This window comes from Xiphias gladius, chromosome 14 (assembly GCF_016859285.1).
Source record: "Xiphias gladius isolate SHS-SW01 ecotype Sanya breed wild chromosome 14, ASM1685928v1, whole genome shotgun sequence".
Taxonomy (NCBI): Eukaryota; Metazoa; Chordata; class Actinopteri; order Istiophoriformes; family Xiphiidae; genus Xiphias; species Xiphias gladius.
The window spans coordinates 15,021,566-15,044,748 of NC_053413.1; the positions used below are offsets into that span (position 1 = coordinate 15,021,566).

General features: G+C 40.7%; 1 protein-coding gene across 5 annotated transcripts in view; it reads left to right on the forward strand.

Moving 5' to 3' along the window:
* Positions 1–8,020: 8,020 nt before the first annotated feature.
* The window catches only part of per2 (period circadian clock 2), a 35,421-nt gene continuing 20,258 nt past the window's right edge, over positions 8,021–23,183 (forward strand). For all 5 annotated transcript variants that reach the window (XM_040144675.1, XM_040144677.1, XM_040144679.1 and 2 more), the window contains exons 1-2: positions 8,021–8,194; positions 16,875–17,419. In XM_040144675.1, the coding sequence (XP_040000609.1) occupies positions 16,992–17,419 (428 nt within the window). In that variant the 5' untranslated portion in view covers positions 8,021–8,194; positions 16,875–16,991. The remainder of the gene's footprint in view (positions 8,195–16,874; positions 17,420–23,183) is intronic.

Genomic DNA, 23,183 nt, shown 5'->3' on the forward strand with positions numbered 1-23,183 from the left:
ATCTGTCTGAGGTAGTTGAGTAAGAAGTGTTTTCCATATGCTAAAGACATTAATTTCATCTTTAGTACCAGTTTTGAGGAGAAGGGGAAACTGCTGGCTGTCTGCAAATTTCTTTTTGTCAATTTTAAACAGCTGTTGAGGACTCTGTTATCAAAAGCATTTCATTTTGATGACATTAATTCATCTTACCCACTTCATTTGAAAGAGCATTGGAAGAGTGCACATGTATCATCATCACCATCATCAACCACACGGTTCAAGGTGTGAAGTGGTGTTTGCAGCCTGCTGACTAATATCTTTAGTTTCCGTCTCCCACATTTAGAGTGGGATCGTCACAGAATCTTGACGTGGAAATAATTCTGATCTGCACAGCATCCTCAAACATCCTCCATCAGTGCAGGAATTGAGCCATAAAAGGGGCCTGGACATCCTGTCACCCGCCCCCAGAATCAGAATGCCAAAATGAGAAAAGAGTGGAATTCCTATGGAACTAATATGACAGAAAACAAGTATTTCAAAAAAGAATAACTCAGCATCGGTGAACACTGAAGATCTTACTGATTAGTCCCCGTAACCTCGCTTTGACAAGAACAATATTTTACTCATCAGACAAATTTGTTGGCTGATTCAGTAGCTTCAGCACATCGGGCAGATAAAATTACTTTAGCTACAGAGTTTCTTGTACTTAACCCTTAAAATCATTTGAGAAAAATGCCTTTTGATTTTACTGGCATGGGAAGGGGTGTGCATTTGACTAAACCAGCAGTCATTGTAAACTTTTAAGTTGTCTTAAGATACAGCTAATCTAATTTCCATTAGATTTTAGCCCTGATTTAGGGAGAAAACAATCAAATTCTCTCCCGATGATAATCGGTGCTCTCCAATAAAAAGTTAGGGTCCCAGTAGTTTAAAACCCCCTACTGTTTGTTGCAGTGTTGATGCTGTAAATTACTGTTCCAATGTTAAGATATTAAGGCTTAAAGTTGGGAATTTTGGGGGGAATTTTTGCTCAACTGACAGGTGTCTCAGACCAGCCTTGGTGGTTGCCACTTGCTCATCCCACCTAAAGGGCTGAAGTGATGAAATATCTGATTGACAGTGGTTTGGTGGCTGGAAGGTAGAAAAGACGACGCCATCTGTGGCGTACGTCATGTTTGCGGCAGAATTCCATGAATTTTCATATGAGTTCCGACATGCGCCTACACGTCACTGACAAACTACGTGTGGGAGGGAGTGTGTTCACAGACAGAGGCAGCCTGGGCTCTAAGTTCTATAAAGGGATACCACGTTCACAGTCATGCAAGTAACCCAGACACCTGCTAAAATGGACTGAATACAGCATAGCAGTCCTACACACTTCCTGCACGAAGCAAAATAGTTGTGCTCGCAACAAAATTTGCACATATTTTCCCTACAGCTCTGGATGTCAGTTTTGGGTGGATCCCTCCATGCACACAGGATGAAGGGACTGAATCACTTCCGACTGTTTGGCTGTGGGATGGAGATGTTCTGATGTATGAAAAGCGTAAAGAGCTGTCAATTTAAAAAAAAAAAAAAAACGTGATCTGGGTGTGGACCTTTTATTAGGCACTTTTGTTTAATAGTAGAAAAGAGTATTGACAGTTATTTTTTGATGAATGGGGGATACATTGGTGCCCACTTAACAGAGAGTGGGCACTTCTGCAAGTGTTTTATCTTCAATAAAATGGACAATGAGTTTATGAAAATTCTCAATCAAAGGCAAATGTATTGACACATCCAACAGGCATCAGCACTTCTGGTGGACTAGATGAAATAAAAGGTATGAAATGTGGCAAATTAATTTTTCATCCAGAAAGTTGTAGCTCTGCCATATCTGCTAGGTCACTTTTGTTTCAAGGAACATGGGAATCAAAACACAGACACCTTAGACACACTTTAGGATTGTCATATTACTGAAGAAGAAAAGAGTTTTTAATCAAAGAGTGCACGGTGGAGAAATATTTTTATAGTCTTTTTTGGTTTTCAGTCCAAAACTATTTAACATACAGCATTTACTCTGAAAAATTGTTTAAATAATCAGTGCTTTCACAAGCCGCTAAAGCATCAGAACCTTTTTTTGCCGACCGTCAGATAAAACTGCATGTAAATGAACTGTACACTGACTTTAAAGTAACACATTACAGTAACACCGACAAATCACACAAAGATTGTAGATAGTAGTAGCATTAGCGAAAATGCTAATGACCTGTGGCTGGGTCTTCTAAAATAGTACTTAGTAACCTCTGTACCGGCATGGTTACCCATCATAAAAAAGTGGATCCTTACGGAGACAAAGTCCAGAGCTGAATGTTGGTGTGTGAATCAAACATACTCAAAGCCGCTGGGATGATCAGATCTTTTGAAATTTTCTATTCTAAAATCTGTTTTTAAGAAATCAGCTGGCTTTGATTTGAAATAGTCTGCTCATCTCCCTCCTGGCTTAATTTGCCGAGGTTTTCACATTCCAGAGTTTTCTGTTCTGCTGTGATGTATTGGAGGCATGCTATATGTTCTGTATAATTAAGTAGGGAAAACTTGTAGTTAATTTCCTTCAGGCACTTTAATAATGATCATAGCAGGGTTTTGGGTTGTTATACACACATAGTCGTGTGCCATTATGGTATGTTTCTTAACAGCAGTATGTGGCTCAAACTCAAATTTGCTCAGTTGAGAGAAATTAAAATGTCAGCTTTACCATCTGCCATCAATCTACTGAAAGTACTTTGAAAATCCAGAAGTGTTTTTTCTGCCTCCGCGCTGGCGACAGTTTTTGGGTTGTCCGTCAGGAACGCCTCGAGGGAATTTCGTCAAATGTGGCACAAATTACTGTAACTTTCTTGGTAAGAGGCAATACTGTAATGCATTTTTGTGTACAGTCCACTCACATTCTCTAGTACCGTCAAATAATTACCTAGGCAGGCAACAAAGCCACATAATCTTTAACTCTCTGTAAACAGATTATCCAGGTTTGAGTCTCTCCATGACACTGAAACCTGGATTAATGTTTTTGCTGTCATCGTGTCTCTGGTGGTATCAACAGTAAATCTCTAGTGTCACAGGGCATGATTTCAGTGTCATCAAAACATCTGGCAATATGTTTCTAATTCCTAGATATCCTTATCTGTCAATTTTTCTTTAGTTTTGCCATCATCAAGGCTCTGAAAAGATACAACTACAGTTTCTGATAAACTGTCCGCTACATTTTTCTTCAAGTATGACAACCGATGAAATGTAAAGTAATGGTGTGTGGGAGGTGGTAGCAGTCCATCCCATAGTGCCGCTAATATCTGTAGCCTGATGTGAGACTATCCCACATCATCAGCATCTCGTCTCTGGATCTGTACTAGTGACGTAATTCAAACTGCTCTCACTGTGGAAATAGCAGCACTTCATTTAAGCGTGGAAGGAAGAGTGCAGACTGTTTTATCCTGTGGGAGTATACGCTTCTTTCTACAACATGTAAATTATATTACTGTGACTTAGGATGCCAGTTTTTTGGTATCCACTAGTATTTCAAGTGGTACTGGAAGCACATTATTTTTTTCACTGATTCATTCCATTTAATGTTGCGTTGGTGGATATTTTAAATGCTAAGGGCCATTTTTTATTCAGGCTTTGTTAGTAGAACAAAAAATGAAGTGACTATCCAGAAGTAATGTTTCTGTACAGTATCCTATTGTTCACTTCATGCCCATACTGTGTGAAATGGTGCCCTCACTAAAAGGAGTCCTTTTCATACATCAGTAGGTATAGTATTTCTATTTGATATGATTTCATGATATCTATTAAAATGTGGAAATACTTCAGTATTTGAAGCAATGGCAGTGACGAGAACAATTTTTACTTCATTTTTGCATCATTTTGTAATTTTTAATGAATATCACTGAATCAAACACGAAAGCAAGCTAAGCCTAAAAAAAAAAGACCATATCCTCACATACAGTATGCCCTTTCTCTGTGCTGTTGATACAAGCTGGAGAACGCTGTCTAACACGTGGGTCCAAAATCTCCCATAGGTGTTCAGTTGGGTTGAGACCTGGTGATTTCTTTTTACATTGGCTCAGCCTGACGCAGAGCACAGGGCAACCAGCACCAGTCAAAACTGGCTAGTTCCTTCTGCCTTCTGCTACTCTGTTCCTTATGTGGAAGCTTGTTTTTCTGTGCAAGTATAGATCACACTGCAGTCTGTTCCATCTGTGGTCCCAGGCGCTGAATTAGATCATGAAGGAATCAAGACAACAACCATTTTGAATGTCTTATTTTTTTGTTTTGTTTCAGCGATAAAGAATTACAGTATCTTAATACTAAAATGTCAAAGACTATTACCTGCTCTGTAGATTATAATTTTATATGTATACACTATGTCGCTTAATTTTTGAGCGCACAACAAATCAGTCAATTTTATACATTTTTGACAGCCCTACCCATTCAAATCATATGTTCAGAACTCTCTCCATGGCTTTCTTCCAGTTATAACACTTTGGGAAGTCTTCACATTTACAGATAAATGCAAATGAAAACAATAATTTGCATATTGTGAAAAATGTGTAGTGATAATTTCTTAATGCTGATTCATTTCTTTTAGGGGCATCTCTGCCCAGGGCAGGTGGTAATACGGTATTACAGCACCTCTCTCAGTGTGTGAATGGAGGTCAGTATAGTGTGAGATAGATGTTAATTTCTTACTGGTGTGTCGGGATGGAAGTAAGTAGGGCTGGTTAAAGGCAAGATACAGTTTTATTTTTGGGTGATGCTTTATACCTCCTAGTTTACAGTTGAATCTTCTTTTGTGTCTGCAGAACACTTTGAAAAGTGCTATATAAACAGTTGTTTTTGGCTGGACCGCAACAACGGGACCGGCCTTTTAAACGCCAATGTCGCTGACCTACTGACTGACGGAGTGAATGATGAAGTTACACCATGGGTAAGCCAGGTGCGTGTTGGAGTTTCCCCATTGGCCGTTGCTCTTTCAAAATGAATTGACGCTAACAATTTCTCTTACATCATCAGGGGGTGTTTACAGGCTGTGTTGCCAACTTAGTGCCTTTTTTGCTGAATTTACCGACTTTTCGGACACCTTTGGCAACTTTTTTCTTTCAAAAAAGCACCTAGTGAAAAATGTAGTGACTTTTTGGACAAACCTTAGCTACTTTCCATGGAAGAGAGTCGCCAGCTCTGCCCTGCGAGTGGGAGTTTGGGTTTCCCTCTGCAGGCACACCTCTCTATGCATCTCATTCGATCGACCGCACAGCAGCTGACACAGACGTGAATGAGCTTCCGACTGTCTCTCTGAGTGATCATTTTACAATCTTCTGTCTGACAACAGAACCAGAAAAAGGTGTAAACGAGAAACACCTTTATTAGGAATTTGGCTTTATTAAAATAGTGTATATGTGAGCACAGAGAGTAGGAGAGAAGCAAACGGATCAAGGGCTGAAACCAGCTGACACTGGGCAGAATGCAAATGCAACGCGATGATGTCATGAATATGGAAATTCACGTAGTGCATCTTCTAGCAACATTTAGCGACTGTTCAAGCAGACTTTCATTACTTTCCATTAAAAGTAGTCGTTTACAGCAGTTCCACAACAGTTTTCAACTACGTCCTCAGTTTTGCAGACATTACACTGTCTGGCCATATACTAGGTTTTGACCTAGTCTTATTATTAGGGAAGGAATATGCGTGTGGGCTGCCTAATGGCTGAGTCGTTAGCAATGTGTCCTGGATTTGAATCCAGCCAATTATTCTTTTCTGTGTGGAAAGTGGTTTGCATGTGTCTCCCTATATCTCAGTGCGTTTCCTCCAGGCTCTCATACAGTCAAGAAATGCAGGTCAATTGGAGACTCCAAATTGCCTATAGGTGTGTGTCATGTGGTTTGTCCACAGGTGTTAGTCCTATGATGGACTAGCGACCTGTCCAGGGTGTTCCCCACCTCTCACCCATTTGTGAGCTGGGAAACACTCCGACCCCGCCGGACTCTGAACATGATAAGTAGATTTTGAAAAAGCATAGAGTGAAGTATTACGGATAGGAAGAAAGATATTGGCTGATTCAACTTTAATGCATTGAATTTATTTTATGGAGCACGGTAGGTCATTGATGCAGAGTTCTCACACACAGATGCAAGTTGCAGAAGGTATCATTGATATGCAATGATATGCATTTACAACTTTTAATACATGTTTTAGATATAAGTAATAGACCTTAAGCCTACTTAAACTGCAGTATAAATTTGCATTAAAAGCAGATTGCCAAAATAAGAGCACACAGCATGGCATTATTTCAAAGATTGCCACATCAGGCGCAGGCTTTGCTATTTTTTGACAAAAGAGTAAAAGAATGGATTGATATTACTGGCCGCATAAATTTCACCAATGTTTCTTCTGCATACTGAAAGCCATCCAGAGTTATTCATTGTTTGCACGGGAATACAGCCCAAGTCCAAGTAAAAAAATATTGATAAAGTGAATGAAATATCCAGCCTCCTCTAATCAGGGCTCTCTGTATCAACTGTGGGAGTATTTGTTGTAAGTGCGTTCCATTTCAGGTATCTGCCTGAATATAGTGAAAACAAAGAGCTCCCAAGAGGTCAACAAGCTTAAAAAAAAAAAAAAAAAAAAAAAAAACCATAAAGAAAAGAATCTAGAAAGCCACTAAAGGAAATTTTTACTGGCTTTAGTTGACTAAAAACACACAGGACCTTATTGGCAGTGAGAACAAAAAGCAGGCTTGGTGTAGCAGCCACTTCAATACACATTTCTGACTTGGCACTATTCCTCGGGGAGTTAATAAACGTTATTGCAGAGGACAGAAAGAAATGTCAAAATAAGGGTACAAACACATTTTGATAAACAGAGGGGGTGTGAAGCTTATGAATTTCATTACACAATATTTGACTGTGTTATTGGAGTAACGGACGTTGGCATCGGTCACCAAACCTTTGCTGCCAAAGGCAAGTCCGTAAATTCACCACTGACAAGGGGTTTGACCAGCAGCTGACATGGGTCCAAACCCAGCCACTAGGGGAACAGTTCGACTTTTGACTCACCCCTCTGAGGAAAAGAATTCAAAACTATCCCAAATATTCAGTTGTGATGATAAAAGGTTGGAACTGGACAAATGAATATTTTATGTATGTATGTACATACAGTGTGTATTATTTGTATGTATGTTTGTTTCGCCATTGACCTATTAATATGCAAGAACTGGTGTTTAAATATACTTGGATCTCCATACGCCTTTCAACTTGAACAGAACTTCAAGTTGCACACACAGTATACACATATATAGTGTGTGTGTATGTGTGTGTGAACACAACTCTGCAACATGAGATCATGCTCGGGAAGAAAAAACAAAATAGCACACACACAAAAAAAGTGATTTGTTATTTCATATGTATCACAACATGCGAGACGCAATGCCGTTGCGAAACAAACACTGAAACATTATCACATTAACATTGCACTGGTTTTTATGTAAGGATGGCGATGAATTAAATAACAGTCACGATCAAAGACACCTTGTGTTATATCACAGTTGTAGGAGAGTCAAGGAACTTTAATGCTATGTTAATGATTGCGCACCAAATGGTTCACACACATTGGCCACACACACACACTTGTATAACCGTTTAGATAACAGTCGGCCGTGCTGAGCCGCTGAGAGCCAACCATCGGCACCGCTTCATTCACCGGCAGCTGCCTCGTAGTGATTTGCTCTCGCCTCCCTCACGCCGGCGGTAGCCGTGGGTTTCCACGTGAAAACTGTGACATCCTTATGTAAAGCGACTGACTGCGCTGGCGACCAGTAGCAGCGCGGAGCGGCAGTTACCGTAACCGCCCCCCTGGAGGCAGGGCGCGTCGATTGGTTCAGACCGCCGTGAGCCGGAGACGGGCAGCCCCCGGGACCAATGGGCGCGGAGCCGGCGGTGGATTGGGGGGTGGGGCTTAGGGAGGAGCTCGAAATGAGGTCACTGCCTCCGCTGGAGATCCAGGGCACAGTCCCGGTGTGTGTGGAAACCTGAACGGGCAGAAAGCAGTGTGTCAGACCAGCCTAGGACCGGCGGCACTCGTACGCTGCATGTGGTCGGGATTCAACAAGAAATACCTTCAGAAACAAGCTCTTCTTTAACGGAGACACCGGGAACCGTGGAGGATCTGCCTTTTCGTGAGGTTGGTGCAGTTCACTTGTTCGCGCGAGCTCTGGCGTCCAGCATCGGCGTCGTTGTGTGTTTCTAAAAGGTTGTCAAATGAAGATAACGACACCGTTCGCGTAAAACACCGTGTTAGTGGCAATCGTGGAAGTTGCATAACTGTGTCAGCGCGAGCGTCGGTCCCGGTCACTAGACTACCGTAGAGTCCAACGAGCTACTAGCCCTGCCCACATGACAGCGGGGACGCGAGTCCGTCCGCCGGGGAATAAACCCCTCCGAGCCGTAGACTCGAATACCGCGGCCGGTCCGCGCCGTACGGGACTTAGATTTCCTGCAAGGAGGGTAAATGCACTCTAACGTGGGGCCGATGGTGTGTGACGTCGCGGCAGAGTTGTCGGAGTTGACGTGGGGGGGGGCGACCGCGGTCGTGGTGGAGACCGGTCCCATATGGTGCATTGTAGACGTGCTTTCTGGTGCCGCCGTCACACGAAAACTCCGGCATAACGCCTTATATAAAGAGTCTGCCGCGGCAGCACATGGCGCGAGTTCGCATGCAGCGCCGATTGGGGAGTTTGCGAGCCGCGGCTCTCCCCCCCGAGGAGACCGCCGGACGCGCTGCGGTGCTTGCGTCGGGCGGTTTGGGCAGAAGAGAGAAAAATCCTCACGTTAGGGATGGACTGCCTCTTGGACGCACTCATTCACGGTAATGGGCTTTGACAGTGGCGATTGTTCAGTGTGGCTGAAGTGAGTAGTGAGTCTTTCCTTTTTGTTGAAGTTTACTTCTTGATGCACAACAGACGTTGGGCAGGGGTACTCTTGTAAGGCTGTAGTTACAACCTCGCAGGGAAGATAATTAACTACCGGCAAAGTATCGGGTTACATCCTTCATGCTGTTGTCCTCCAAAAAATCTCGTATCTCCAAAAAAAACTGTGTAGTTTTAGCCTGATGACAAAGCATTTTTTTTTATTTTTATTTTTTTACATTATGTAAAGGGTTTTAATACTAGGGTTTAGAGATTTTTCTTAGCCTGTGTAGCAAAGTCATAATCTGAAAACCTGAATATCCCTTCAAAACTGGAGATACGAGTTTTTTTTTTTTACCTGGCATGGACAGTGTCAAGCATCGCTGGGGTTCAAACACAATCATTTACATGATTAAAATACTGCCTACTGCTCAGTGTATTGATAATGACGCCCTCTCAAGGCAGCCCCTTTTACTTTTGATACCGGTTTGCATTTTACTTCTACTACTTGTTTGCTGTTTTCTATTGTCATTTTTATTTATTAACGGAGGTGTTGCCGGCCCAAATAGGAGGGGGTTGAACAGATGAATTAAAAGTCATGGCATATTTGTGCATGGTTCCTGGTCACTTTGGTTCAAAACTCTGCCTCAAGCAACATAAAGCCAAGTCAAGAAAGAAATAATCAGAAAATCGAGTGTTGGGGTTACAGATGTGGCTAGGATGTGTTTAAGCTTGAAATTAAATTTTGCACTTAATCCTTTCGATAAAAGGGTCAGTATTTAGCATTGAAAGATGGAACTTAATTTAACAGTGATTCTCTGTGTTAGACACCATTAAGCAGTCCAGCACAATGCAGTATATCAGCAACGAGTCTGATGTGGTGAGAGACATACTGAGGTTTCCCCTTTTTGACTGGAGAGGGAGGAGACAGGGTGACTGCCGCATGTACGGCTGGCGAGGGAGAAGTCATTTAGATGTGTTCATCTTACTGTTCTCACTATATCTTATTGCGGTCAGTGGGAGGTTTGGCATCGCGCCGGTTACAAATTTCCCTGCCCAAAATTGCAGCGTGAGAAGAGGGTGCTCGCAAATGACTTTTTTTCTACTTATAGTCGGGCAAACTTTATTCAAGGACTGAATTGTTGCTCTCAAAGCAGATCATGTTACATGAGAGTCTAGCATACCCTGGTTTTTCTAATGCAGACATTTTTAACCGTTGTGTTTCTAATTGGGAGGCTGCCAAAGCATCTATGCAGCAGTTGGTTTGGATTATATCTTATCCTGTCAGTCTGCTGCTTTATGTAGAGTTCTCTAACTGAACTCTGGTGGTCTAGGAATTGAGAAAGAAAAAAGACAAAGTTAATCCTCGCTCTGTAATTGGACGGTTCCTTCTCAATCTGAACGCGAAGGTTTCTGTCCCCCTTTTTAGCCACTTGGAAAATGGATAAAGCCTTATGTGGTCTTGGAAGGCGCAATTCAGTGTGCAGAGTGCAGTGTGCATCTGATCCATATGGCTATTGAAGATGTCATTGAGGATAGATGTAGGTCAGCGAAGGAGGAAACAAGCAACAGAGCAACCTCAGCCATGTCTTCACGTGAAAAAACTCGCGGCACTCGTTTCCTCTAAGGATTACAGAATAAAAACTATGTTTGCTTACATAAAAGAATCCAGATTACTATGATAAATCGCATTAAAGTAGGAAAAAATAATAACAAGTATGAGGCAATAGACTGATAAAACACCAGATTACACAGTGATGGTCTGGAAGCAGATTTACAAAGTACACACACTTTAGAGACTTGGTTAAAGGTTTAGTAATCAGTAATCTAGTAACGAGGTTTCTTCGGCAGAAGTCTGCCTATGTTGCGTACAGAAGACATGTTTTCTTTGTTTTTTTTCCATTTACATGATGTTTCACAAAAGTAAAAGTGTATCACTGACAGATATTTAAGAGTTTATTTTCTTGGAGCAAAAATTATATTAATGCTGTTAAGTGTGCCTGTCAGACTTAGAGCAGGTGAACATTTTCTTAATTTATGCCGATGAGATATCCAAGTTTTTTGTATCAAGACTGAAGCAAAGTTTTCCGAGTTCATTTTTGTCTTAACACAAACTGTAGCATAGGAACCTTGTTTGAATAAGAAACATTCATAAAATAAGATTATGAATTACATCAGGAAATGTCTAATCAAAGACGAAGTAAATAAGACCAAAAATCTGCCAAAGCTATCGGTGCTGACTGTTGGTACTGAAATTGGATACCCAGCTGTAATTGGAGTTTTTAAAGCCATTGTTGCAGTTTGTGTGCTTCACTTTCTAGCGTTGATCTCAGCGGTTTCTCAGTAACTGGACCTGGCAGGGGAGTCGCTACGTGACCTAAGAGATGCAGTCGCTTTTGGGGTAACGTGCTGTAATAACTGTAAACGAAGCTGCGGGGTTGCACTCAAGTTTTCGCTAAACTTTAAAGTCTCCCTAAAATTTGAGTCCACTGCACAAGATGGTGACTACACGCTGTCATTGATAAAATGAATTCTTCCAAGATGATGCCCAGCTATAAAACTGCAGCCACTTCAGCATGGTTGTATAAGATCATACATAGATTATGTATTGTGTAACACATTAGATAATATGATCAGACTACTTTGAAATAAATATTTTTTACGATGGACAAAAGAGAACTGGAATGTTTTTTTATTTGGAATTACAACTTATACAATTCATGAGACAATGAAGTGGTAGATTAAAGCATGAATGAATTCTCAGCAGGTCTTTTATTTGGTGCAACTGCATGATCTGTCCCTTCCAGAGAGGGAGCTGTTTTTAAAACTAGAACCTCTGAACCCATAGCCTCTCTGTTTGATGCCTAATTTCTACCTTACATGTTATAAACTGTAGTTAGGTCAGGGTGAAATGGTTTAAATCAATGTGTCAATACTGAAATATTCATTTATTCATATATGCAGTAATGAAAGCCTCAGGAAGCCAGTTGATATTGACAATATGCTGCTGAGACCAAAAATTAAAAATTCATTTGAGCACAGACAGAAGAATTTAACTGTTTTGAATGTAAAAATCTTGAGTCTCTGCCCATCATATCTACCTAACATAATTAATTTTTGTCTTTGTCTTTTTTTCTAGTACTGGCTGCAAATAGTTCCTTTTTACAAATTGTATTTGCAGCATTGCAAGGTTAAATTGTCTGGGTAAGGTAAAGGTTTCAGTCATTCATCAATAAATCTTCTGTTTAGAAAAAGGATATGGCAAGCCCGTTTCTTACATTACATTAAGATTTCAAGAAGATCTGGGTATTTCTTGTAGTCACTTGTGGCAGTCATTGAGATCTACAGCAACTTGGAAAACAGGGATGAGACAGATGAAGATCACAGGCCCCCTTTCCAACAGTCTAGGAAAGCCGCATTCGCCACCACAGTGGTGGCTAGACCTAAGAACGTAAACAAATACAATCACATTTTAATTTCCAACCTTAGCTTTAATGATTATAAGCCCTGTCTGAAAGTAGTGTCCCAACTTTTTACAAAGAAAAAGTGATTTATTTTAAATCATCTCTTAAAGTCTCCTAAGATCCTCATTGTAGGATGTAACTGCTTCTTAGACCTGCTACCAGACACCATGCATTTTGACAGGGAAAGCATCATAACTGACATTTCAATGCGTCATGGCCAGTGTTTATGGGTCTGGTGACTGACTGAAAAGTGGTTTTCTTAGTGGGGGCACAGGAAATTTACAATGCTCTTTTCTCTGCTTCCTTCCCTGCAGCAGCAGCTCAGCAGGATGAAATAGATTTAGTTCTTGACAGGAAAAAAAGTGAAGAAAAAAAACAAACGTGTTGATTTACCCTCAGATAACCCCTACTACCAAGGTAGCCTGGACATTTATAAACTCTAATCAAAAATAGTAAGCAGGTGGTTTTCAAAAGATAAATGTTCAGTATAAAACACTGTTAAGGACTTCAATTGTATGCTGTTTATCGGCTGTTCTTGTTTATTATCTTGAAGCCATTTGAGTGAGTCATCAATTTTGAGTAAGATCTATGTTTCTGTCAACACAGGTCTTTGGTGAATCCGTATAATAAACCATCTCATGCATTTTTGGGTGTTGCTGGAGTAAATATTTGATTCCATTCTTGGTACTGGAACATCATGTACCATGCACGGGCCAAACAAGCCAGACCTATTCTGCAGAAAATAGCTTAATCACAAAGCTGATCTAAAGTGCTGCATTCTGCGCAGAATCCAAGTCATTGCCAAACTCATTGCTCCATTTAGCTTACCACGCTCACCTACTGTATGCTTTTCTTGATTGTCGTGGTAGTGTTTCCACCGTATGCTGACCCATTTCACACAGCAGCAGGGACGAAAAAAAACCCCTACTGTGCAGCAGGTCAGTGACAGCAGACATGGCTATGAGTTCACGGCTTGCTACCAACTGGCACAGGGCCCCCGGATAAGTTAATTATTAATGGACGTATTTTACTGCAGTCACTTAGCCATAAAGTTTTGGCAAAATCATGACATCGCCATCCGAGTTCCAGGTCGTCAGCTGCACACAGGCACTGAACGTTACTGTATAAGTAACCAGCTTTTAAAGACAAATTCAGGAACACACATCAATGCATGCAGCTTTATGTACCTTACCCACCATTTGTAGAATTGTTCATTTGAGCCAGTTTTGCTTCTTTGGTCTTCAGTTTTTTTTGTCCAGGTTTTTGTATGTAGTATATTGTTAACTGCCTGACTACGTTCCCAAACTGTACTTTACTTGTGAGTCGAGTCTGTATTATTATTTGGCTTATGTGTGCTTTTTCTGTTGAACTCAAGCTCTGAACCTATTGATTAGGTACACTATAAATAGAAATCAAGGGAGGATCCCGGGGTTGCGATCTTTAATACTTTAAAATGTTCAATAAAAACATTCTTAAAAATTAAACAAGGTTGCTGACAAATCCGGTGTTTTAAAAATACTCCCATAACAAGGAGAGATATTAAACATTGAGGCATAAGTTTATCAAGGCTTTTTGCATCAACACCAACCCCGCTTCCAAATCCACTTATTGAATCTGAATCCTTTCGAATCTCTTATCAAGTCTTTTTAAGTAGTTTGTTTGGTCTGTTACAAAAATGTACTGTTTATTTCACTCAGCAGAGTAACAAAACACAGTTTAACTGTCTTGTGTACAGAAAGAAAGAAGTCGATATTTAAGAATCTAGCTTCTTCCAGTCATGTTAATAACACAATTTGTGATTTTAATCGTGATTATGGGACCAATTGCCATACAAGCACGACACTGATACTAAATACAAACTAAGTCACCGTCAAACCCAGACCATTAATATTCTGCTACGCTGACAGGTTTTAGAGCTGTCCCCACAAGTTTTGTCACTGCTCTGTGACATCCATTAACCCTCAGTTTTCCTTTTGCTTTTGCTGCTTTTTGCTCCTCACTGGGGGACTGTGCTGTTGCTGTAGAGCACGTAGAAACCAAAGTAAAAACAACACAGTGAAAGGAATATTAATTGTACTTTATCATTCTGTGAATATCAATTAAGTAAATCATTGACGTTCTGCATGCACAACGCTCTTACCGTTACCAGAAGGTGAACTCATTGTTGTACCGCTACAGGTCACAAAATCTGACGGGTCACAGATTAAGGTTTAACAACAGCAGTAGGCTGAGGCTGAGCACTTCTTTTTTTTTTTAACTATACCAATGCCTGTAGCGTCAGAAAGAGGCAAAACAGACTAACTAAAGAGATTAAGTAAATGTGAATCACAGTTTAAATTAGAGATTAGTCAGCTCTTGAGTTTAACGAATCTAGGTATTTTACCAACTTGGAACCACATCCAAAATTGAACTGGCTATGGGAAACCAGCCGTAGTTATGAAGCATTTGCTGCCTTTCCAGCATTACATACTCACATACTGTACACACAGTGTAACTCACAGCTTTCAACAGATCATTAACAAATCAACAGACAACATGAACGTCACACAAGGTAAAGCCTACGTAACTTGCATGGGCTTGACACACAAGACTAACTTGGAGAGACTATATAAACACACATACACATCTCCATAGAGCTCAGGGGAATTAAGGACGGCATAGAGCTCTGTGTCCTAAGGGTAGAAGTGATAGAATTAAATAGAAATTTTTCCATTGCAGGTCAGAGAGAAAGGTATGCCAGCACCTAGTCAAGTTATCACTGGAAAACAGGCAGGCCGGAGGTTATACTTGGACGATTTGTGGCTTTCGTGTGACTGTAAAATGTTACCCAGGAACAGGATTACTTGAGTGATTTAAAAAAAATTGTTTCTTTGTGCTCTAAATCTAATTTTCTCATAATTAACAAGTCAGACCAGTGTTGGTATCACTGAGTTAAAATTTATTTGTGCAAGAATTCAGTTTGGTAAGTTTACTGCAAAGATGTCAAGACTAAAATACAAATGTGCTTCACACAGAGACAATCATACAAACAATGGGTTACATTCATTACTACGGTATAATTACCATAATTCTGTATCATTATGGGCTGAAGCAGTGCAAACTACCATTTCATCTCAACCGTTTGGTCTTGTACTTTTCGGTACATGTAACTCACAAGATGGTTCTTGCCACATTTTACTTTGCAAATTCTCTTTCGAAATCTTCAGTCTGCCTTTCATTTGCTTCCATTATTTTTTAGTTTTTGAATTAACCAAAAATGTGCATGCACAGTCGTCAGCCATTGTGGTATTTTTGAACTGGATTTCGTTGTGTTGGCTCAACAGTTCGGACACTGCTATATCGTCTTTTGCCATAGATGATCTGTTGAAAGTTTCTTCCTCTGATAATGGTTACTTCACAGTTTTCCTTGTGTTTATTCCAAACACGCCATTGTTGATGCTCCCAAAAATCTAACACACGTCACCTCAAGTAACCAGAGGGTATTTCCTAGGAAAGTTCTACCCAACACTGGGCAGTTTGAACAGTTAGAGTATGTCTCTTTCGCATTCTGCTGAAATCTGGCATCCGTATATGAGATGACACTGGCATTGTACAGGCCAGTGTGTTTATGACCCTGGTTGCTGCATCACTCGACCACTTGAGGACACAGAAATCAGGGCTAGCTGTTGGCGATCAACCTGTGGTGGCATTCAGATAAATGCTGTCTAGTGTTTTATGTGTCCTAGGGTGGATGATCTCTTGAAAGGGCTGGAAGGCTCAGATGGGACAGACCGCTTTTTTCTAAAGGCCACACTGTCTTTACCAGTGAGCATTTTCACTGTGCATCAGAGAAGCACTTGCCAGGGGTCTGCAGAGGTCAGGCGTTACACCCTGCTATGTCTCTGATATCGCACCAGACAAAAGACGGAAAGACACTTGAAGGAGGACTGGCGCAGCATTGATTTTTCTCTCTGAAGCATTTATGAAATGTGCGCATGCGTGCGTGTGTGCTTGCTTGTGTGTGTATATACATTCATATGTAGGCACACACGAATGATGACATAATTGTATTAAAGAACATACAGTGTTTTTGCAGGTTATGACTAATATAATAGAAATTATCTATCTATCTGCTTTATCTACTTTGCCTTTTGCTGATAATTTTCTAAGGCTTACTATAAACTTCATGTCAGTATGGCACTAAAAATGCTCTTGCTGAGACTTTAAACTTACATAGGTGATTTCATTTAGTAAACATTCTGTCGCCTGTCCAGAAGGAGTTGTGTTGTCACTGTGTGGTTATGAAGTCAAAAGGATGCATGCCTTTGTAGTCAGCAGAACATTTTTATTTTCACTTGAGAACTAACTAACAGTGTAATTATGTGTTGTAGTCACAGCATACTACCATATATCTACTCAACCATAAGTTTTCTAAATATTTAAATGATGCATAACTTGCATGTGTATGATGGTTACTTCATTTCTAATATGAATAACCTCCCTCTGTCAACAGACCAGTCCACTTCCTCCCCTATTCCCTGCGGCGACACCCTTTTGAAAATGGGGTGATTGAGTTCTTTCTTCATCCAGTTAACTAACCTGGAACAAGCCCAGGGCAGCACACCTCCTGATGTCCGAAGATTCAGACTCCAAGCCCTATTGCTTCCCAATTCTCAATGACCAGGATGGTGCCTCTTGCAGCTCCATGCCAAGGGGGGCCTCAGGGTGCAGCTCCATAGCGCAGCTGCACCGGATGGGTGGCTACAGCCAAGGTGGGCCTGACCTAGGCCCCCCTTCGGAGGGCAGCGACAGCAGTGGCCAGGACCCCCCCACCTCGTCGCACAACCATCGCAAGAACACCCGCTCCCGCTCACTTCCTGAGGAGGACGTGGAGATGAAGAGCAGCGGGTCTAGTGGGAGTGGGACCGAGTCGCACAGCAATGAAAGCCACGGCAATGAGAGTAATGGCAACGAGAGCCACAGCCATGAGTCATTGGGCAGCTCCAATGGCAACAGCAAAGACTCAGCACTGTTGGAATCATCTGAAAGCAACAAGAGGTCAGTGGTGGGGATGATGACGCCATTAGGAGGGATATTTTTTTTCCTGACTTGCTTTCTGTGATTGCAAGTCTAAAGAAAAAAGACAGAGAGACTTGAGTGGAGAGCTGTTGTCCTTGTTAGCATAAGAGCATTGTGCAGGAATCCTCTCACTATCCAGTGAAGTTTTTTTGGCCAGCAATCTCTGACCCTATTGGGTGACAGTAAATCAAATATTGATTCCTTTTTCGAGAGAAAACTCACCTAATCCAAACTATTCCAAAACTGTTGGTGAGGACAGTCAGGATGACGAGTCAGTAGCAGGAGGTATTAAATGCCGTGAAGACCAAAGGTTACTCTTAGAAACAGGAAAGGCTTACACAGTTTATATGGCTTTGGGAAAAATGTTTTGTAAACGAAGTACTGTCCTATAACTGCCAATACATTTTTGAAGCCAGGCATCTACCAGTAGGTCAGCAGGAAAGATAGATCCAAACAAATAAATCCAAATCACAGCAGTGATCAGCATGGCTCACAAAAAAGCGTCATAGCTGATACATGTCTGTCCAATCCCTCGTAGAAAACAAGATTAAATGAAAAAAAATACTGATGTTTTGTGCAATGGAAATGACAATGCTAAAACTGGCCTGGTGCTAAACTTTTAAGGGAGCTCCAGTGTTAAAGTGGGAAAAATTATGCTGGACTTCTTTTCACTTCCGTTTTCCCTCTTAGTTAATGTTCACATATTCATTAAGACTAACGTCTCCTAAGTTTAAAAGATGAAAACGATGTCTGTTTTGCCTTCCACCACCACAGTCTGGTCATAATGAATGCAGCTATTAGCGCAGGATGTGTTTGTCAGAGTCAAACACTTCCGAAGCCAAGGCTTCAGTGAGGGCCATGGAGCTCTTGGCCAGGAAGCGCATTTGAAACATAAGTGAATCTGCTTTGTCATTTTTCTCTGACCATGAGAGTTTTCCCCCACAAAACTAAAAATGTGAATGGAGATTGATTTGAATAATAGCTTTTAGATTACATTGCTTTCAATTACACTCTTCCTGCCAGCTGAGCACTCCCTGTGAGGGACATTAAATTGAACTTGCCCGACAGACATGTTCATCATAACATTTTCTTTTGGGACTCATGCCAAATGAGGATGAATTGAACATCAGTCCATTTTGCCACAATTATGTTCCCTAAACCAGATCTCTCGCCAGCTCAAGTTACGTACAAGTGAGTCACATTTTTGCGTCTGGTAGAAACAGTTGGAGGTGTTTTTTTTTGTTTTGTTTTGGCAGTTTGTAGCATGGTTAATACAAACTTCTGTTCGTGTTTTCATCTTGGTGAAAGTCTGCAACGTGACAAACATTATCTGATTCGCATGACGGACAGAAAACGTTGGTGTGGTCAAATCCATTCATATTTTTGGATCTATGTAAGTTCAGAGTCACCATAAACTGTAAACCAGACATTCACTCACTCAAGGACACTGAGTGGTTGGTGTTTTTATGTGGAGAGTAAAGTAGCTTCAGCTTGCGTCCTACCTCACTGTACCGAACCAGTTTTGTTTCCAGGTAGAGATTAGAGTTTTTTCAATCAGCTACTCTGGCTTTCATCCATCATAGCAGTACTTGATATCACCCACCAGGGCTGGATTATACAATAAATATTTACCAAGTATTTATTATAATTCTGCTTTTGGATAGAAGTATTGGTATTTAGATAAGATCATATATTCCGAGTGGTTGTGATCTTGTGGGTCAGCAGTGGATAAGTTTGTCTTTGGAGCCACCTTTCAAAATTTCATCAGTTCGTCTAAAGCTGAAACAGTTTGTTGATTAATTGATCAGTTGATCAACCCAAAATGAATCGGCAACTATTTAGATATCCAATTGATAGTTTCAGTCATTTTTCATGCAAAAAATGCCAAACATTTACTAATTCCAGCTTCTCAAATATGATGATTTGCTGCTTTTCTTCATATCATACATGACACTGTATTGAATATCTTTAGATTTGAACCGTTGGGAAGACAAAAGAGGCAACATGGATATGGCATTTTGGGCTATGGCAAATAATAATGTTTTTTGTGGGGTTTTTTTTTTTTTTGGCTGATGTTAATTTAACACTGGCATGGGGCTACAGTACAGTAGAATTACAAAAAACTGGTGTCACGTCTTCTATCTATTTCATTAGACAAAATAAACATTCGCTATGTCATTATGTATACAGATCCAGTCTGATCATTTTTTCTCCAGTGTCTCAAGTGTCTTCCTTGGGTTTTTCGTGACTGGACTGAGTGAGTGAGGGGACAAGGTACGCTCCATTTATTGTTGTGACTGAGAGTAAATATTCGTCTAGTGTCCGTGCGGAATATTTAAGGCCAACTTAAACGTTATTTTAACCATATAGCCTACCTCTGCCACAATGATTTTTACTTTGCCGAGCTTGGAATACAGCACGTTCAGCATGTTGAACCTACTTGTTTGAAGACTTGTTGGTGGCAGTAACTCTAGCAAAGTGTAGTTGTACAGCACGTAACTCTACCACAGAAGAAGGATGTTAGTTGAATTGCAAGGACAAAACATTTCCAAAACTCCCCAAAATTGTCTGGACACGACTACAGCGTGACCAAAAATAAGTTTTGACACGATGCATTCTGCCCAGTAGACTGCCGGAGCTGGCCCTGAGCAGTGGAGAAAAAAATGGCTGTTGCTCCCAGTAAGAAGACTGGATTGATGTCATCCAGGAGGCTGGAGGCTGGCTTTAATGCCAGACGGGTTTTGTCATGCTCTCCAACTCCTTGTTATTGCCACGGTAACGCAGTGTTTGTCCGTGTCTATTAGTGGGCGGAGTGAGCAGAGCTGCCGCTTTCGCATTTTTTCTGTCACTCCCAGCCCTGCCTCTCTTACATCACTTGATCTTTTGAATCCAGATCTTTTTTTTAACCACTCCCTCTTCCTGTATGTATTTTACATCAGTCTCACACCAGCTCCCTGGTGACTGCTGACGTGATGACTTTAACTACTTCTCCATCTCTCACTTTGTTTCTCTGTTTCCCTCTTTGTCTCCCACCCCCCCTTCAGTTGAACTTCCAACCTTTTGTACCAGTTTTTTTGTAAACCACTCCCTCAATGGCAAATACACTCTGTCTCTATTTGTCACTTTTTTACCATTTCCATCTCCAACTTTTTTCTGCTTCTTCTTTTCTCTCCCTCTTTCTCCCACTCTGTCTAATTCATTCAAAAATGTGATGGCAGCTTGTTTGAAAGGCAAATGATATAGGTTACTAAATGAAAAACAAAGTACTTGACAGCCAAACTATTTGCATATTTACACTGAGGTATTGACAGTTTGTGATTCAACAACTGACAATCTTCCAAGAGATCACATTTCAGATTTATTTAGACACCATGTGGGGTTTGGGATTTTTGTTGACTTTGGTGGCCCCTGTGACCAAAAGCCAAAGTATCTGCCTTCTGTGTCAAAGATCCCACTTGGGCCCGCTGTTGCACTCAGCTGTGCAGCGAGAGAGAGATAGAGAGAGAGATTTTAGTTTTGGGACAATGAAGGCCAATATTAGGGGTCAACAGATATGCTTTTTTCAGGGCCGATACTGATTATTAGTAATCAAGGAGACCAATAACCGATATTTGGAACCAATATACATTTGACGTGAAAATGAAAATCTGGGTGTCAAAGTTAAGATGAACGCAAACTCCAAAACAAAATTACTTCTACATAAAGTCTGTGGACACCTGCAGTGGTGTCCAGGTGTTTCTATTATTTTTTCCATCCAATTTATATCAATGAATATAGGCTAAATATCAGAAACACCTCTCTCTATAATGCAATACAGCTCAACAGCATCACACACTATATCCTCCAAAATGGTCATACATTTGATTCAACAACTCTCTAAAACAGTTTTAATAAAAACTGAACATTACAGCCTTCATGAAAGGAGGATTTATTGTCGGACTGTTGTATAGGACTGCATTAGTTGTAGCTAGGTGTACCTAATAAACTGCCAACTGAGTGTGTATTTGTAATTATCAGCTGTATGCACAGGCAGCGAAGTGCCTGAGTGGAATTTATTGGTTGATTTTGGTGCAGTTCTCACCTGGGAACAGCTTATATGCATTCCTGGTAGCCCAAAGATGTTCTTTAATTTATTTGTTTTATCATAAATCATTATAGAATTTTTTTTTTTTTTTTTTACCTCCCCTCCCCCATTTAAACATGTAACGCAGTAACGTTTACTCAGAGTACATTTTAACTGACCTACTTTGTACTTTTATCTGAGTACATTTTTTACAGATTTTTATCAGAGCCAAAGTAGCACATTTTTAATCAATTTATTTTATTGGCAATCAATTTCTAATAAAAATAATGATTCTGATAATCGTAAAAATACGTAAATATTGGATCCGATAATTGGCCAGGCCGATTATCAGTCAACTCCTAGCTAATATACTGCTAAAAGAAATGCTCCCACATTTTGGACAGTGTGATTGATTGCCATCAAATTCACAGTGGAAAACTGTATCATGTTTTACTCTTTTACAACATTTAATCACAGTTGAGGGCTTTTAATAAGGCTTTTATTGTAATATTGTGGGTTGAATTTTCAGAACAAATTTAAAACACAAAATAATTGATTTCGTAGACCTTTTTCAAAGCAAACAATTTGACTTGTCACAGCAAGAAAAGCAGAGGTCTAACTAATAGCATTTAATAATGGATCGGTTCCACTGAATGTCCTAGTGAGCGAGTATGTACCATACCAGAGCCCTGGAACTGGCCTACCTTAATGCTCTGCAGTCCTTATTCATGTTATTAATTCCACCTGTGATTTTCCTGCTTTGACATGTCAACATATCTACTGTTAAAAAGATCTGTAATACAAAAAACATATCTACAATTACAAAATACACAATTACAAAATGCACTTTACAGGTGTGTTTTGTAATCTCCAAAATACACCTGTCCATCTGCTGGTTTATCAAACTGCCTGGAAAAAACAACATCACATAAGGAAACAAACAAATTCACGCCATAAGACACTATACAACCATTGCCTAGTTGCCTCACAGGTTGCAATTTATGGCAAAAAGACATCTGGGCTAGCATTTGTCAGTAGGCCTGTAGAAGAGAAGAAGGTTCTGTATTCTGATGAGACCAGAACTGAGCTGTATGTGGTGTATCTCCACAGCGCTGTGTCAGCATTGAGGAGGGGATCACTGTCATTAAAATGGCTCAACTCCTGCAAAGAAAACGCCACAAAAAACCGTAAAAGACGTACGACGACGACTGTGTGATTGCACAATCCGAATCTTTGTCAAAACTTGCCATTTTCAGCGTGTAGGTCGCCAGCTCGGAAGTTGTTGTTATTTCCCATGGCGAAGGGGATTTTGAAAACGGTAACAAGCAGATAGCAGCAGGCTTATATCTGCAGCCTATATCCGGTGAGTCAGGCTATATTCGGTGTAAACTCTGCTTGATGTCAGAAACACAACATCCCCTCCACGAAGCGTGCTGGTTGCAGCGTCATGCTGACGGGATGTGTCTGTGCAGCAGGAAAAATAAATATAGCAAAATACTGAGAAATCTATAGTAGAGCCTGCTGTAGTCTGCAAGAAATGTGTGACTTGGGGACATTTTCCGGGAGGACAGTGACCTCAAAGATAAAGCAAAAGCTACTGGGGTTTGGTTTCAAAGCAACAATGGCGAAGTCAGAGTCCAGACCTCGGTTTAGTTCAAATTTTGTCTCAGATTTCACTCA